Source organism: Monopterus albus, unplaced genomic scaffold, assembly GCF_001952655.1.
Source record: "Monopterus albus unplaced genomic scaffold, M_albus_1.0 scaffold545.1, whole genome shotgun sequence".
In the NCBI taxonomy this organism is placed as follows: Eukaryota; Metazoa; Chordata; class Actinopteri; order Synbranchiformes; family Synbranchidae; genus Monopterus; species Monopterus albus.
The window spans coordinates 13,608-31,099 of record NW_018128425.1 but is presented as its reverse complement, the minus strand read 5'-3'; the positions used below and the strand labels follow the sequence as shown (position 1 = coordinate 31,099).

Here is a 17,492-nt window from a genome sequence, read left to right as displayed (position 1 = left end):
AGGTCTTTGCACAGCTGTATGAAACAGCAGCTGTTCTTGGCACGCCGTTTAATGTAGTTCACTATTGCTATGGCATCTTTGTGTTGTCAACTATTTCAACAAAGAACTTCATCCATATCTTCTCATCCTTCAGCTCTTTAAACAATTGATTTCAGGCATTTTCAGGGCAATCCTCATAATGTTTCATTTCAATAGCCACACTGTAGTAGTCCACAGGGTGTAATTGTGACTTCTCTCTCTCTCTCATAATTTTAAACTTACAATATTTAGCTTCATTTTGAAAGTCTTGCCCCATTCAAATGAATGGGAAAATTCTACTTCAGCACACTTTCAGCTCTTTCAGCTATCAAAATGTTCAGCTCTTCAAGGACATTCATGCTCCTCTTCAGAAGTTTTCTAACCTTAATACTTTTAAAATGTTTAGCTTTATTTTGAAAATCTTGCCCCATTCAAATGAGTGGGAAAATTCTACTTCAGCATACTTTCAGCTCTCAAAATGTTCAGCTCAAGGACATTCATGCTTCTCTTCAGAAGTTTTCTAAACTTCATACTTTTAACTATTTAGCTTTATTTTGAAAATCTTGCCCATTCAAATGAATGGGAAGATTCTACTTCAGCATAATTTCAGCTATCAAAATGTTCAGCTCCTCAAGGTCATTCGTGGTTCTATTCAGTAGTTTTCTAAACTTCATACATTTGAAATATTTAGCTTTATTTTGAAAATCTTGCGTCATTCTAATGAATGGGAAGATTCTACTTCAACATAATTTCAGCTATCAAAATGTTCAGCTCTTCAGGGACATTCATGCGTCTCTTCAGAAGTTTTCTAAAGTTCATACTTTTACTATATTTAGCTTTATTTTGAAAATCTTGCCCCATTCAAGTGAGTGGGATAATTTTACTTCAGCATACTTTCAACTGTCAAAATGTTCAGCTCCTCAAGCACATTCATGCTTCTTTTCAGAAGTTTTTTAAACTTCATACTTTTGAAATATTTAGCTTTATTTTGAAAATCTTGCCCTATTCAAATGAATGGGATGCTTTTGCTTCAACATACTTTCAGCTATTTCAGATATGAAAATGTTCAGTTCCTCAAGGACATACATGCTTCTCTCTTCAGAAGTTTTCTAACCTTAATACTTTTTAAATATTCAGCTTTATTTTGAAAATCTTGCCCCATTCAAATAAATGGGAAAATTCTACTTCAGCATAATTTCAGCTAGCAAAACCATTCAGGTGTCAACATGTTAAGCATTTTCAGGGCAATCTTTCAGCACTCAGCATCCATATGCATTTTCCTCAGAAAATGCAATTCTCTAGTTATTATTCTGATTTCTTCTGTACGTTTTTCGCACTTAATTCCATCAGCATACTTGCAGCTACAAAAGCCACTGAGGTATCAAAATGTTCAGCTTTGTAATGACGTGTGCTTGTATTTTTCTTGTTTGTAACATTTATACTTTTTCAACTATTTAGCATTTTTAAACAAATTTTGCCCCATTCAAATGTATGGGAAAAATTTTCATCTTAACTTCAGCATACCTTCAGCTAAAAATACCATTTCAACTGTTATCTATTCAGCAACTCTTCAGCTATTCATAATGTACACAGCTTTTTGATATTTTTTTTACAGTTTTTGCATAATTACTGCTTATATTTTATACCCCATTTCCATAGCCACACCCTAGTAGTCCTCAGGGTGTAGGACTACTCTTTCATTTTCATACACACACACACATACACACAGACACACAAACACCTACACACCCACACACACAACCCTATGTGTTTTATCTACTTTTTGGGGACCAGTAGGGATATTTTCACATTTTTAATAAGTTCACCATACTTTCAGCTACAGAAGCCATTGAGGTATCAAAATGTTCAGCTTTATAAGGACATGTGTGCTTGTATTTTTCTTGTTTGTAACATTTATACTTTTTCAACTATTTAGCATTTTTCAACAAATCTTGCCCCATTCAAACGAATGGGGCAATTTTCTAAACTTCATACTCTTGAAATATTTAGCTTTATTTTTAAAATCTTGACCCATTCAAATGATTGGGAAAATTCTACTTCAGCATAATTTCAGCTATCAAAATGTTCAGCTCTTTAAGGACATTCATGTTTCTATTCAGAAGTTTTCTAAACTTCATACATTTGAAATATTTAGCTTTATTTTGAAAAGCTTGCCTCATTCTAATGAATGGGAAATTCTACTTCAGCATAATTTCAGCTATCAAAATGTTCAGCTCTTTAAGGACATTCATGTTTCTATTCAGAAGTTTTCTAAACTTCATACTTTTGAAATATTTAGCTTTATTTTGAAAATCTTGTCCCATTCAAATGAATGGGAAAATTCTACTTCAGCACACTTTCAGCTTTTTCAGCTATCAAAATGTCCAGCTCTTCAAGGACATTCATGTTTCTATTCAGAAGTTTTCTAAACTTTATACGTTTGAAATATTTAGCTTTATTTTGAAAATCTTGCCCCATCCAAATGAATGGGAAAATTCAAGTTCAGGATAATTTCAGCTATCAAAATGTTCAACTCTTCAAGCACATTCATGCTTCTCTTCAGAACTTTTGTAAATTTCATACTTTTGAAATATTTAGCTTTATTTTGAAAATCTTGCCCCATTCAAATGAATGGAAAAATTCTTCTTCAGCACACTTTCAACTTTATCAGCTATCAAAATATTCAGCTCTTCAAGGACATTCATGTTTCTCTTCAGAATTTTTCTAAACCTCATACTTTTGAAATATTTAGCTTTGAAAATTTTGCCCCATTCAACTTCCACTTCAGTATACTTTCAGCTATCAAAAGCATTCAGGCGTCAAAATGTTCAACATTTTCAGGGCGATTTTTCAGCACTCAGCATCCATACGCATTTCCTTCAGAAAACCATCAAGGGCAACCGGGGGGTTATTCACACCGTGGTAAATTCTTCACTGTGCCAACTTTATTGGAATGTGTTGCAGCATCAGGATTGAATAGTTTATTTTGAACAAAGAATACAGTTTATGAGGTGTCACATCAGATATTGTGCTGCTGTGTTGTTTTCAGTGTAATACAGGACACAGAGGATTTACACATCACTATTTTCAGTTTTTATTTTGACTTTACATACCGTCCCAGCGTCTTCTGGTTTGGTATTATGAGACCACTGTTCCAACGTTGACATACACACAAATTACACCTGCTGTTTTATGATTTCATTAATAAAAGTTGATCTCAAATTTCCAATACCTTCGTTACATCAGGTACTGACAGTATCATACAATGTCTGGGCAATCAAATTCAAAATGATTTTATGTTATCTGTGTACATGGTGTGTAATTTTAATTTGAGATCATGTTTTCATGTTAACAGGACGGATTCTGGACCTGAAGACGGGAACAGTAAAGAAGGAGGGACAGCAGTCCTCCATGAGGATGTGCATGGGCTCCAGGCGCTCCTTCATCTGTCGCATGAGGTGTGTTGTGTGACTGTAACTGTGTGTGTTTTTATGCCTCTGTCGGTGATCGCCACGGCATGAGGCATTATGTTTTCAGGTTGTCTGTCTGTCACTACGTCGACGATATGTCAGTGACGCCTTGAGGGAATTTCTGCAAATTTGGTACAAGTGTCCACTTGGACTCAGAAATGAAGTGATTAGATTTTGGTGGTCAAAGGTCAAGGGTCACAGTATCCTCACGTTTGTCTCATTTTTGTGAACACAATATCTCAGGAACTTTTGTAGGGAATTTCATTGTATCTGTGTGTGTAGGTCAAAGGCCAAAGTCGCTATCATTTTAAAGGGTTACACGAGTTCCTAAATCTGCTGGGTACTTTTTAGTAAATGTTATTCTAAGAAGAGGAAATAGCATATTCATTGGGGACTGGTTTCAGCTGTGCCTGTGGCACCCTGTTTTGGGTTAGATGCCTGAAATAAGGACTGTGGTTAACACAAAGCTTTTCACATTTTGTTCTGTGAAATAAAATGTGTCAGTAAATATTCAAGTAGTGTTGATTTGTGAGGATTATCTTGCTGAACAAAACGTGTGTCATTCGCTGTTTGTCACAGACTTTATTGTCCACAATAATACGAAAGCCTATGGAAAAATCCCATTGGCTTTTTGTTGAGGGAACCAGGGCGATGTTAACTTCCGTCAAGTCAAGATTTTTATTTGCCATTTATGCATAAACAAACAGTCTAGGCATATAGGAATTCTTGTGCAGCTCTCCTTTGGAGTCAGGTAAGGAGCCAAAAGCCAGAAAGAATATTTAGTCTTAAAATAAAAAGTTACATAAAGGCAACAAAGCATTAAAAACCACAATACACAAAAATAGGGTAATAGTACTGTATTTCCCACATTGAACTTCAAACATTGCACTTAGTAATTCACATGGTGGAGTTGTGTCATTGCGCTTGGTGAGGTAGTGAAGGGTTATAACATACTAAAACACAGTTTATATTCAGGCTCGTTTCCATTGCTTGGTAGAGAATGTCCTGTTGTTATTCAGGTCCCACAAGAGAACACTGTTGATGAGATGCTCTTACAAAAATACCGTGTGGAACATTTTTGTATTATTGCACGTCTAGTAAGGTATTATTGCACATATATTCTCACATTTCTCACATTTTCATATTTGCTATCAGTCTTACTGCGGCAGGGAAAAGGCTGTTGTAAAGTCTTGTTCTGTGTGTGATGATACTGTCCGCCCTGCTGTGCCTGAGGCTGTAGGTGCAGTTTTTGTGTCTGAGCAGAGAGTGGGCTGGGTGGCGTGGATCCCTGAGTATGTTCTCTGCCCTTTTACGAAAGTGCTGTGTGTACAGTGTGTCCATAGAATCAGTTTAGTGGCCAGGTTTGTTGGACACACGAGGAATTTGACTCGCAAGTCTCTATAATCTGTATGAGGTATATTTACAGGTATTGCACTGAGGGTTATTGTCCAGTCATACTGTCGTGGGTTAAGTGTTCATCAGATTGACAGCCTGGGGGAAGAAACTGTCCCTGTGCCTGGTTGTCTTAGTGCACAGTGACCTGTAACGCCGTCCAGAGGGGAGGAGTTCAAACAGATTGTATCCGGGGTGTGAGAGCTCAGCAGTGATCCTCTCCGCCCTCCTTTTGACCCGTGAGGTGTACAGGTCCTCCATGGAGGGCAGGCTCACACCAATGATCTTTTCTGCAGTCCTCACTGTCCACTGAAGTCTGTACTTGTCCTGTTTGGTTGCTGAGCCAAACCAGACAGCGATGGAGGTGCAGAGAACAGACTCAATGATTCCTCTGTAGAACTGTATCAGCAGCTTGTGGGGCAGGTCGAACTTCCTGAGCTGGCGCAGGAAGTACATCCTCTGCTGTGCCTTCTTGGTGATGGTCCTGATGTTGGACGTCCACGTCAGGTTCTGGGAAATAGTGGAGCCCAGGAACTTGTAGGACTTTACTGTTGATACAGTGCTGCCAGGTATGGTGAGGGGGGGTAAGGTGGGGCGGCTCTTCCTGAAGTCCACTGTCATCTCCACTGTTTTGAGTGTGTTCGGCTCCAGGTTGTTGCAGCTACACCACAGGACCAGCTGCTCAACCTCTCGCCTGTAGGCTGACTCGTCCTCGTCTCGGTTGAGACCAATGACTGTTGTGTCATCAGCAAACTTTAGAAGTTTGACAGAGGGGTCCTTCAAGATGCAGTCGTTGGTGTAGAGTGAAAACAGCAGAGAGGAGAGCACACATCCCTGGGGGGCACCTGTGCTGGATGTGGTTTTCCCCAGCCTCACCTGTTGTTCCCTGTCTGTGAGAAAGCTAGTAATCCATTGACGGGGGCAGGCACAGTGAGCTGGGTCAGTTTGGAGTGGAGGATGTCCGGGATGATGGTGTTGAATGCTGAGCTGAAGTCCACAAAGAGGGCCCATGCATATGTCCCTGGGGAGTCGAGGTGTTGCAGGATGTAATGCAGTGCCATGTTCACTGCATCGTCCACTGACCTGTTTGTCCGGTAGGCAAACTGCAGGGGGTCCAGCAGGGGTCTATGATGTCCTTCAGGTGGGCCGACACCAGTCTTTTGAAGGACTTCATACTACAGATGTCAGGGCGACAGGTCTGTAGTCGTGCAGTCCACTGACGGAGGGTTTCTTGGGGAGATGGATGGTTTCTTGGGAAAAGCAGGCAGTTCAGTTCAGTCCCAATGATCCTCTCTGCAGTCTTTATGACCCACTGAAGAGCCTTCACCCCCACAGCACTCTATTTTAGAACATAAATCAGTCATTAGGCATGTAGATATTACCTCACCTCTCCATTTTGTGTTTCCTAACACAAGTGTATCGGTGCAGAAAATGTGATGTAACCACGCAGAGGTAGTAATCTATAAATTAAATACTTCTTCTGCCCTCAGCTAAACATCAGCTGCTTAGCTTATGCAGCGAGCTAAACACAAGAGGCCCACAGAGGAAAACTCCAGAGATGATGAAGAATGATTCTTTGGAGCTCTACTGTAGAACCCCTATTTGTTTTTTCTTTTCCTCTTTTTGTAAAACTGAAACAGAAATAAAGGACATGTTCGTTTTAACATGTGATCCGAATACATTATACATAAATTGTCGTTAGAAGTCACGACACACTAAGTTAACATTGTACTAACAGAGGATAAAAGACTGGAAACAAGATGGTTACAAATGCTAACGTGGCGTTGCCAATACACATGGAGAGGAACAGGAAGTATTAACGTCAATGTAAAAACACTCAAACTACACACTGTATTACAATGGCACAAGATAATGCTACATAGAGTAAACATAGCACCAGAAACCTACTGATAATGCTAACCCAAGGAGCACCGGAGCTTGAAAAAAAGCCATGAAACTGTTGTGTCTTACATCTTGAGTGTATCCCTAAAAACATCTGGGCTAAAATGGATATAAACTTAGTTCCTGCTGGAGATGCTCGCCCGCTAGAGGGAACTATAAACCAAGAAAATTAGCTAGAGCTTACATATTTCCCTTAAAGGACTAAACTAGATGTTCAAACAAGATAATTTGAAGCCTGAAAGGCAGAATAATACCACTTCAAGAATGTGGAATTTTCAAATTAAATAGCATGTCTCCTGCTAATTTAAATGAAAAATATGATAATCTATGTGTGAGTGTGTGTTTAAATATATACTTGCATACGCAAATATTCACCAATATCTGTGTGTGTGTGTGTGTGTGTGTGTGTGTGTGTGTGTGTGTGTGTGTGTGTGTGTGTGTGTGTGTGTGTGGGGGGGCGGTGGGGGGGGGGGGGGGGGGGGGGGGTATATTAGGCAGCAAGTGAACATTCAGTCCTCAAAGTCCTCAAATGTGTTGGAAGCAGGAAAAATGGGCAAGTGTAAGGATGTGAGTGACTTTGACAAGGGCCAGACTGTGATGGTGAAATGACCGGGTCAGAGCATCTCCCAGTCTGCAGGTCTTAGTGGGTGTTCTTGGTCTGCAGTGGTTAGTACCTACCAACTGTGTCTAAGAAAGGACACTTGGTGAACTGGAGACAGGGTCATGGACGCCCATGGGTCACTGATGAGATTCTAGATGAAGCATTTAAATTTCATTCATTCTTTTCCAAAGATTCCATTTTGTTTACGTGGTTTAAAATGAAAAATTGTTGTGGCAAAATTATCTATTTAAGCTTGATGAGTGTAAAATAAAGACTTAACATGCGTTACATCTAACTTCCAACCATCACAGACCACACTAGAATTAGAAAAACGAATGTACAAAATGTCATTACAATCAGGGTCCCTAATGATTGGGCAGGGACAATTTCCATGCACTGTACAGGAGAGAGGGTGCCCACTCGCCTTGTGCCGTTTCCAATATAACAATGTGCTGCTTGAAAATCACTTGGAATGAGGACAACAGAAATGAGCGGATCTGTTTGACTTGGAAATGTTAGTGTATAAGAATTACAGTCTTTATAAAAGTATTCTGACATGTAGGTGTAACCTGAGGACATCAGCTGCATAAGGCACTGATGATATTCTGCCATATTAATCCTTTTGTGACCATCTATAGTCCACCAGGCGGCACCCCATCCTGGATGGTTGTAATCAAGTGGAACCGGTGAGAGCAGAGGTGAATGTCCTGACACAGGCATGTGCGTGCACACATAACAATTACTCAAATTCATAGCCGCAGCGGTATGGTTAGCAAATCTCCACCACATATTAGTAGCATATATGTGAGGATGGTCATTATGCGTTAACCAATCATGTTGGAGATGTTTAACTGCGCGTTTACCATGATTAGACTCAGGATATAATGAGTGGGCTGGCCTTTGACTGAAATCTAACCACAATCATAAAATACTAAACATTAACAATAACACAAGAAAAGAAAAACATGTCAGTTTTGACCAGGGCAACGGCTTGGTCCTGACACAAGGGCGTTTCATCATTGGTCCAATGCCGGCTAAGCTCATTGGCTCATGTGTGTGTACTCTCTGGTGTGTCATGGTGTGTTCTGTGTATTTCAGTGGAGCAGCAGGAAGTGGCGCTAGGCTCACACTTCACTGCTGTGTTGTTTCAACGCAGCCTCACTTAATCGGGGGGGGTACTCAGCTGTCGTCTCCAGTGGCTCTGGCACCTTCTTACAGTGGCTGACGTGTATCCAGGTTGCTCTTTCTGCTACCTTAACCGCTGTGTGCATTGTCAACAGGACTTGAAATGGCCCCTGCCAGTGCTTGGACTTCCAGTGCTTCCGCCAGAAATCCTTTACTATGATCCAGTCCCCTGGCTACAGATTATGTAGAGGTTCAGAGGCTGGAGCTGGGAGAGCTGCTTTCACCTGTTCAGAAATCTGAGAAAGAACACTGGACAGGTTTTTACAATATTGTAACGTCATTTTCACACAATGTAGTGTTAGGAAGAGCACCAGTTTCTGGTCCTATGCCCAAGGAGGGAGGGCGTCCAAACAAAATCTCAAAAGGGCTCATATTAGTTCTGGACCATTCCTCATTCTTAAGTAGGTTAGCACAATAGGCCGTGCTTGAACCCAGGTCAGTCCTGTTTCCTCACAACATTTTGCTAATTTCATTTTCAAGGTTCCATTCTCTCTTTCCACTGCACCACCACTAGCTGGGTGGTAGGCACAATGTTTCCTAAAGTCAATTCCCAGAAATTCACCGACCAGATCAATTGCAGAGTTAACAAAATGAGACCCATTATCACTGCTGATCCTAGTTGGTATTCCCCATCTGGGAACTATTTCTGTTAACAGTGCCTTGGCCACTGTTTGACTGCTTGGATGTTTAGCAGGGAAAGCTTCAACCCACTTTGAAAACATATCTACCATGACCAAGCAGTATTTCTTCCCTCCATCAGGTGTCAGTTTGATGAAGTCCATCATCAAATGTTCAAATGGCCTGGTAGGGGCAGAATCTGCGGCCTGTGGGAGTGACTTAGTCCTACCCGGATTGTAGGTTGTACAAATCATGCATGACTAACAGTACTTTTGTGCATAAGCAGAAAAACCTTTACTAAACCACTGTTGCGTAACAATATCAAACATCCAACACATGGCCAAGACCGTGTGCTAGTTTGGCATAATGAGGAAAGAAATGGTTAGGTAAACAGGGTTTGCCATCAGGGCCTCTCCAAATGTCATCTTCTTTCACAGCACCACAGGAACACCAGACCTGCTTTTCTACAGAAGTAGCAAAAGTCTGGAGTGCTGAAAGAGAGCATGGGACAGGCACAGGGGTAGAAGCAAACAAGGCATGTGCAGGTGGAGGAGAGAGTGCAGCAGCCTTGGCAGCTCGTGCATTTCCTTGAGAAACAGGATCAGAATTGTTAGTGTGTGCCTGGCATTTACAAACAGCCACAGCCTTAGGCAACAAAATGGCATCCAGTAAGGCTGCAACTTTGTCATGATGAAGAATGGGCTTACCATCAGATTTAAGAAACTATGTTTCCACAAAGCACCAAAGTCATGCACAACACCAAAAGCATATGTAGAGTCTGTGTAAATGGTAACACATTTTCCTCCAGCCAGCTTGCATGCCTCCGTCAGAACTACAAGTTCAGCAGCCTGAGCAGAGAAATGTGAGGGAAGAGCTGCTGAAGTTAGAGTGGCATGAGAAGAGCACACAGCATAACCAACATGATTACGCCCTGTGTGTGTGTCTCGGGAGACAGAGCTGTCCACAAACAAGACCAGGTCAGGATTAGTTAGTGGAGTGTCCTGGAGGTCAAGACAAGGGGAGCAAACCTGCTGAAGAATAGCAACACAATTGTGTTCCTCACCATCCTCCGGTGTAGGGAGGAGAGTAGCAGGATTAAGAACAGTGCATCTTTTGACAGTGACATTAGGCATATCAAGTACAACAGTGTTGTATCTGAGCCAGCGTGTTGTGGAGAGATGTGATGTTTTTTGTTCAAGCAAAATCATTGCAACAGCATGAGGAACAAGAAGGGTAACATCAATGTAACCAACTATGTCTCTAGAAGCTAAAATAGCTTTTTCAGCTGCTGCTACTGCCCGCAGACAGCAGGGGAGGCCAGCTGCAACCGGGTCAAGTTTTGCAGAGAAATAGGCAACCAGGCGTTGCCGTCCACCATGTTCCTGCAAGAGAACAGATGTCATGCATGCATTTTCCTCATCCACAGTCTGTGTGAAAGGTCTGGTCGGGTCAGGTAGTCCCAGTGTTGGTGTGGTCTGCAAAGCTAACTTCAAATCAGTGAAAGCTTTTTCAGCATCAGGAGTCCATGTCACTTTATCATAAGATTGAAGGCCTTTACCATGGATCAGTGCACTGAGTGGGGTCTCCAGAACAGCATAATTTGGGATAACAGCATAATTCCTACAGTAGGAACACATGCCCAGAAAGGACATCATTTGCTTTTTTTGTGAGGGGTTTTGGCAGCTGTTGAATATCCTCAATTCTCTGTGATTAAATGACCCAGAAATGTAACTTTAGGTTGCACAAACTGCAACTTAGAAAGGCTAACTTTATGTCCCTCTTCAGCCAGGTGCTGCAAAGGTTTAACTGTGACTTTCTCACATTGCTCTTGAGTGGGACTGCAAACCATGAGGTCATCAACATACTGCAATAAAGCAATGCCTTCAGAGAGGACAAGTGCTTCCAGGCTACACCTGAGAGCCTCATTATAAATAGTTGGACTTTTAGAAAATCCTTGGGACAGCCTTGTAAATGTGAAACCACGCCCATTGAAATTGAACGCAAACCAAAACTGACTGTCTGGATGAACAGGCACACTGAAAAAGGCGTTGGCCAAATCAACAACAGAGAAAAATGTTGCATCAGAGGGAACTTGGGATAAAATCATGTATGGATTAGCCACATTGGATGCACGACATTGTACAGCAGCGTTAACAGCTTGTAGATCCTGCACAAAACGCCATTCTGTAGGCTGACCCTTGTCACGAATCTTTTTCACTGGGAATGATAATCCCTGCCTCCTTAAGAGACTCAAAAACAGGTGTAATGCCATCGATGGCTTCCTTCTTTAGTGGATACTGCCACTTTACAGGGCCTGTAATCAGATTTAGGTGTAATGATAGGTGTAAAGGTGTAAAGGATTAGGTGTAGCATGTACTAGGTATAAGCAAATTGATATTGGATTAGCATTTGATGGATATGTGTAAAATTATGTGTGTTGATATATCAACTGTCTTTACATGCTTGAAAGAATAAATAAATCAAATCAATCAATCAAATCCTTCTGCGTGAAACTCGGAGATGCTGTATTTTCCTCTGAGCCCCTTTTGTATGGGGTACCAGAAAGCTCAGTCCTTGGACCCCTTCTTTTTTCCCCCTTTACCTTCTTCCACTTGGTTCTATACTCAGGAATCACGGTGTTTCCTTTCATTTTTATGCGGATGACTGCCAGCTTTACCTACCAGTTAATAAGGTGAGCTCTTCTGTTAGCACACTTCTTGAATGTCTCAATGACATTAAATCTTGGCTCGCTTTTAACTTTTTAAAGCTGAATGACGATAAGACTGAGGTGATAGTATTTGGTGATTTTGTTGGTTCCCCATCTATTGACTTGGGCTCATTGGCTCAATATAATAAAAAGAATATTTTAAATTTAGGTATTAAGATGGACTCCGATTTAAGATTCGACAGCCAAATTGCAGCTGTCATTAAATCTAGTTTCTTTCAACTAAGACAGTTGGCTAAAGTAAAAGCATTTGTCTTTAGACAGCATTTTGAGATGCTTATTCATGCTTTTATGACCTCTCGTTTGGACTATTGTAATTCGTTGTATCTTGGGGTCAGCGAGTCTTCTATCACTCGCCTCCAGATGGTCCAAAATGCAGCAGCACGTCTTTTAACAGGTACAAGGATATATGAGCATATCTCTCCAGTTTTGGCCTCCCTACATTGGTTACCTGTTCATTTTCAGGTCCATTACAAAATTTTACTCTTTGTTTTTAAATCCCTTTTAAGGCTCTGCACCATCCTACTTATCTGATTTGCTTCATTGTCATACACCCACACGCTCTCTGAGGTCAGCCAATCACAGCCAATCAGCTTCTCTTGAGTATCCAAACCCACAGCCACAGCCGTGTCCCCACCCCCATTTCCTGGAACGGAAATGTAGAACTGATAACTAGCCTGGAGCTAGAACATCCCGACTCTCCACTCATTGTTCTAGGGGACTTTAACAGAGCAAATCTCACCCACGAACTGCCCCTTCTCTGGAAGTTTCTCTGTTCCCCCGGATGTTGCTCGTGTTGTTCTAGGATGGCTTGGTACATGGTCATAGCTGTGAGGTGTAGCTCTTTTTTGGCCTTATCTTCTTTGCCCTGCTTTTTCTGCTGCAGCTGATCTTGGGCATGACTGGCGTGACGTCGTAGTTCACTCAGACGAATGTTTGTGTAGCCGACACAGGATGTCTTCGTTGCTGCTGCAATATCAGGTCTCAGTCCATTCAGAAAGCAGTTGCTAAGATGTGTTTCCCACATACCAGGAGCATTTCCCAAATCAGCTGGTTGTTCCAGGCCACTATGAATGTTAAACAGCTCTGTGAGGCGGTGTAAATACTCCTCTGTCGATTCTCCCTCCTGTTGTCTGCAAGATGTAATTTTGCTAATGTCCACTTTAGTGGGGAACCGGTCACGAAACACAACTCCCAGGGCTGTAATAGCGTCTCTCTATGGACCGTTATCAGCGTGATTCCAGTCAGTGTCATTTACTGGGAAACGACTAGTCACATGCTGGAGATCTGCAGGTTTCATCTTTGTTGCTAAAAGACGTTTCAGTTCAGTCATGATGGGATGAAATTCAGTGCAGAAAATGGAGAGCTGTTCTGCAAATTTCTGTCCAGATGCTGTGCTGCAGCAGTAATATCAGCAGTGGTCCATGTTCAAAACACAAGGATGGGACCAGTAGGGCCAGACACTTCAACCATGGGTAATGATAGTTCAGCATTGGAAGACGGGCCAGTGGCTGCACTCATGCCATACACAGTTCCACTGTGCGTTGTCTGCGGTGACAGGAGGCCCAGAGGGATCAGCAGGTCAGGATCTGAGAGTAGAGAGGCGTCGCATGGCACCTTTTTACACTGATTGCACTGTGATGTTCAGCTAGCAAAGGAATTCTTGTTTCATAACGGTGGTTTTGTCAGTGTGGAACTGTCCACAACAAGTACTGTACTTATTTTTATACATTTCATTAAAGAATTTATGTGCCATGTCTTTGTCATTGGTCTTGCCTGTAATGTAAACAACGTTAAATATATATAAAAATATGTTTTTTCTCATTAAACCTGAATATCTACTTAAAGGCAGAGTTCAGGGGAATGATGAGACCAAGTAAATATTAAATTATATGATTGGAATTGTATGAATTTATTTGGTTTGCAACAATTTTCTTTCAGAACAACAGTTGAACAAGTGGTTGATACAAATTCTAACCTATCAACTAATGAGTACATTACAGTAAATAAACAAAATATAGCTAGAAAGTAAAAAAAAAAGCATCTAGTACATATGATATCACATCACTGACAAAACAGCAACACCAGTGATGCAGTACAACAATGAACAGACACATCTCTAGTGTATCTAGTGCTACCAAGGAGAGGAGTAAAACCAGTGTCAGGGTGGAGAAACAAAAACTACAGTTAACAAAAGGTCTGCCATGTGTCAGACCATGTCTGCAGTCAAATCAAAATCATTTAATTGCTCAGTGTAATCAGTTTTAATGTTCAGTCTTAAAAGCTTTGCATGAAATTGTAAAATAAATCATGACTTTTAAAAAAGACGTCGACATCCCATACATTTGCTCCAGTGACCTCTTGATCCAGGAAGAACTTTAAAAAGTGAGTTCATTATTTCACAGTTAGTGTTTTGTGTGGCATAACACAAGAGATGTATTTTAGGGTCACCAATATTTATTTGATATTATGAATAATAGCATTTTAATACAATTTTATTTAATATATGTAACATTGTCTATGTGAATGAGATCTAATTCATGAAAAATATATTTTTTAATGCAGTCTATGGCTCCACTTCTGTGTATGAATAAAGTGACAAGACAGTCCCTTGAACTTGGCATTTAAAGTGGCGGTGTGTAACTTGGCAGCTGGTCTCCCCCTACAGTTGCTGAGCGTAATTGAGTTGTACCCAAGAGGCGTAAATACTGGTTGCCCTTTCACCACCTCCTCGTTTATAAGATGACACTGTTACTGAGCCATGAAAGAAAACAAAAGAATGAATGTTAAAGCAATATTACAAGATTTGATACAAGTATGACTGCATTGTTTTATTCATTGTTACATCAAAGATGAACAGTCCTAACAAAAACAGAATAAGAAATAACGGCTGGTTTTGATGCCAGTGGATCAGCGTCATGCTCCCCTGCAACTACAGACACATTTTCCATCACAGTGCTCTAAATGATTATCAAAATGCTAATTTATTGAAAGCACGCGACAAGACTGATCTTGGTTGTACCTTCATTTATGCACACACAAACACACGTGAACTGTGAAAGTTTGTGTGTCCATCAGGTCAGGATCAGTGCGGGTCCTCTTTCTGAGTCAGAGATTAGTGAACAAATAGACAATGTGGAAAACTATTTTGATAGCTCATTTTATGACTGACCTTTATATGTTAACGAGTTTTATTGTTTGGGATTAAATGGGACACATACTTTGACCTGCACAGAAAGATGGTGTTCTTGAGGGTATTCATTTGGGGATATCCAAAGTAATCCTGCTGCCGATTTTAATTTCTTTTTTTTGCTGGATGGAGTTTAGTGATTTCAGCCTCCTCCTCTCTGCCATTTGTCTGCTGCGTGTGTGCGTGTGGTGCCCGTTGCGTTGTCTGACGGGCAGTTGGTGAGCACATATTGCATTTTTTTCCTTCAATATCAGTAATAACCAAACATGCGTGATATGACAACCATCGGTTTTCATACCCAGTTATACCATGCAATCAATACACCGCTGCAACCCTTGTCAGTACATTGTGGATATTGTTAATCATTTGTACAGGATGTGTTTTGCCTTCCTACTGAGCATGGCAGACACCGGCTGGCATCATGTATCACTTGAGTGATGTATGCTGTTGTGTTTGTTTTGTATTTTTGTGCAGGTGTGGCAGTGCTCCCCTGGATCACATCTCTCTAAACCGTCTATCGAACATGAGGAAGAGATACAGGTACAGCAGCATGGTTGTGGTTCACTATATTTATTTGTTCCCATCAGTGCTCAGAGCTGCCCCCCACTTTAAATTATAAGTGTGCTCACAGATATTAATCTTTACAGTCGGTATGAAGTACTTTAGGTGCTTTTCTTTTGCCTTGGTTTTTCCCTCTCAGGTGCCAACAGCCGGCCATATTTTGGATCCACTAATCTCACTCACTGGTTTTTTAATGTACTGATAAAATGCTCCTGGTCCTTACAAACAGAGAACCCAGGGAACTCAGTCAGTTGCACCAGTACGCAAAAGAATTTTTTCCACTTGCACACTCCACTCACATACACACCAATTATCTATAATTCACAAAGACAATAAATTAATGTAAAAATCCTCAAAATTTTGTGAATGAGCCCATTTGTAAATATAATTCTTCTCATGTCAGATCAGTCTTTATAGACAACAACCTAAAAGTTAGAAAGATGTTTACAAATTTAAGTGGATTTATGTTGACACACATTAATTTACCCTTCCGGCGGCGACAGCGATGGCGGCCGTGGTTACTTGCGCTCTCTTGTGTTTGTTTTTCTTTGTTTTCTTGGTCTTTTGCAACTCATCCTGGATTACTTTTACCAGAGAACAACTGTTAAATATCGGACAACTCACAGCAAACTGCCTTCCTCCGATTTTTGTGAACGAAGAATGCTGTATGGACATTCTGATCGGAGGCGCAGCAGCAATATACGGGATCTGGAAAAAATGTCGGCGACGTGCTGCTTTGTGCTTCACGGAGACCTGGCTCAGCGACTCCATTGCAGACAGCCTGATTCAAGTACCGGGCTTCCAGGTGTACAGAGCGGATCGTGTAAACGAGCTGTCCGGGAAAACGAGAGGAGGTGGAATCTGCTTCTACATAAATGAAGGTTGGTGCACAGATGTCACAGTGCTACAGAGGACATGTACCGCAGACCTAGAGACTCTTGTTATCAATTGCAAACCCTTTTACTCTCCCCGTGAATTCAACAGTTTTATGATAATGGGAGTGTACATAACACCGCAGGCTAATGCTGGCACGCTATGGCTCCTAGCAGAACTGATAACTAGCCTGGAGCTAGAACATCCCGACTCTCCACTCATTGTTCTAGGGGACTTTAACAGAGCAAATCTCACCCACGAACTGCCCAAATACAGGCAGCACGTCACCTGTCCCACCAGGGACAAAATCACACTGAACCACTGCTACACAACAATAAAAGACGCCTATCAATCTGTCCCCCGCGCAGTCCTCGGACTCTCAGATCACTGTATGGTCCATCTTATTCCAACCTACAGGCAGAAACTTAAAGCTGCGAAGCCTGTAGTCAAAACAGTGAAGAGCGGGACTAAGGAGGCTAAGTCAGAGCTACAGGCCTGCTTTGACTGCACAGACTGGAGTGTATTTGAGACTGCAGCTACAGACCTGGATGAACTCACTGACACTGTGACATCTTATATCAGCTTTTGTAAGGATATGTGTGTGTGCCCAAAAGTCCTTCTATACATTTAACAACAACAAGCCCTGGTTTACAGCCAGACTGAAGCAGCTTCGTCGTGCCAAAGAGGAGGATTACAGAAGTGGGGACAGGACTCTGTACAGCCAGGCCAGGAACATACTGAGAAGGGAGATCAGAGCAGCAAAGAGGAGCTATTCTGAAAAGCTGAAAGCTCAGGTTTCAGCCAACGGCCCCTCGTCTGTGTGGGGGAGCCTGAAAACCATCACTGGCTATAGAAAACCATCTCCCCCTGCTGTGTAGGACCGTCAACTAGCAGACGACCTGAATGTGTTCTACTGCAGGTTCGACAATCAACACTCCCCCTCACCCTCCCCCCCTC

The 17,492-nt window shown here is 41.6% G+C and overlaps 1 protein-coding gene across 4 annotated transcripts in view; it reads left to right on the top strand.

The window, feature by feature from the left end:
* LOC109953103 (aryl hydrocarbon receptor nuclear translocator 2-like) overlaps positions 1-17,492 on the top strand; it is a 67,022-nt gene that overhangs the window by 36,788 nt on the left and 12,742 nt on the right. For 3 of the 4 annotated variants that reach the window (XM_020588502.1, XM_020588500.1, XM_020588499.1), the window contains 2 exons: positions 3,374-3,476; positions 15,576-15,641. In XM_020588502.1, the coding sequence (XP_020444158.1) occupies positions 3,374-3,476; positions 15,576-15,641 (169 nt within the window). Of the gene's footprint in view, positions 1-3,373; positions 3,477-15,575; positions 15,642-15,801; positions 15,989-17,492 lie in introns of those variants that run through there. The other variant, XM_020588501.1, reaches the window with a different exon arrangement.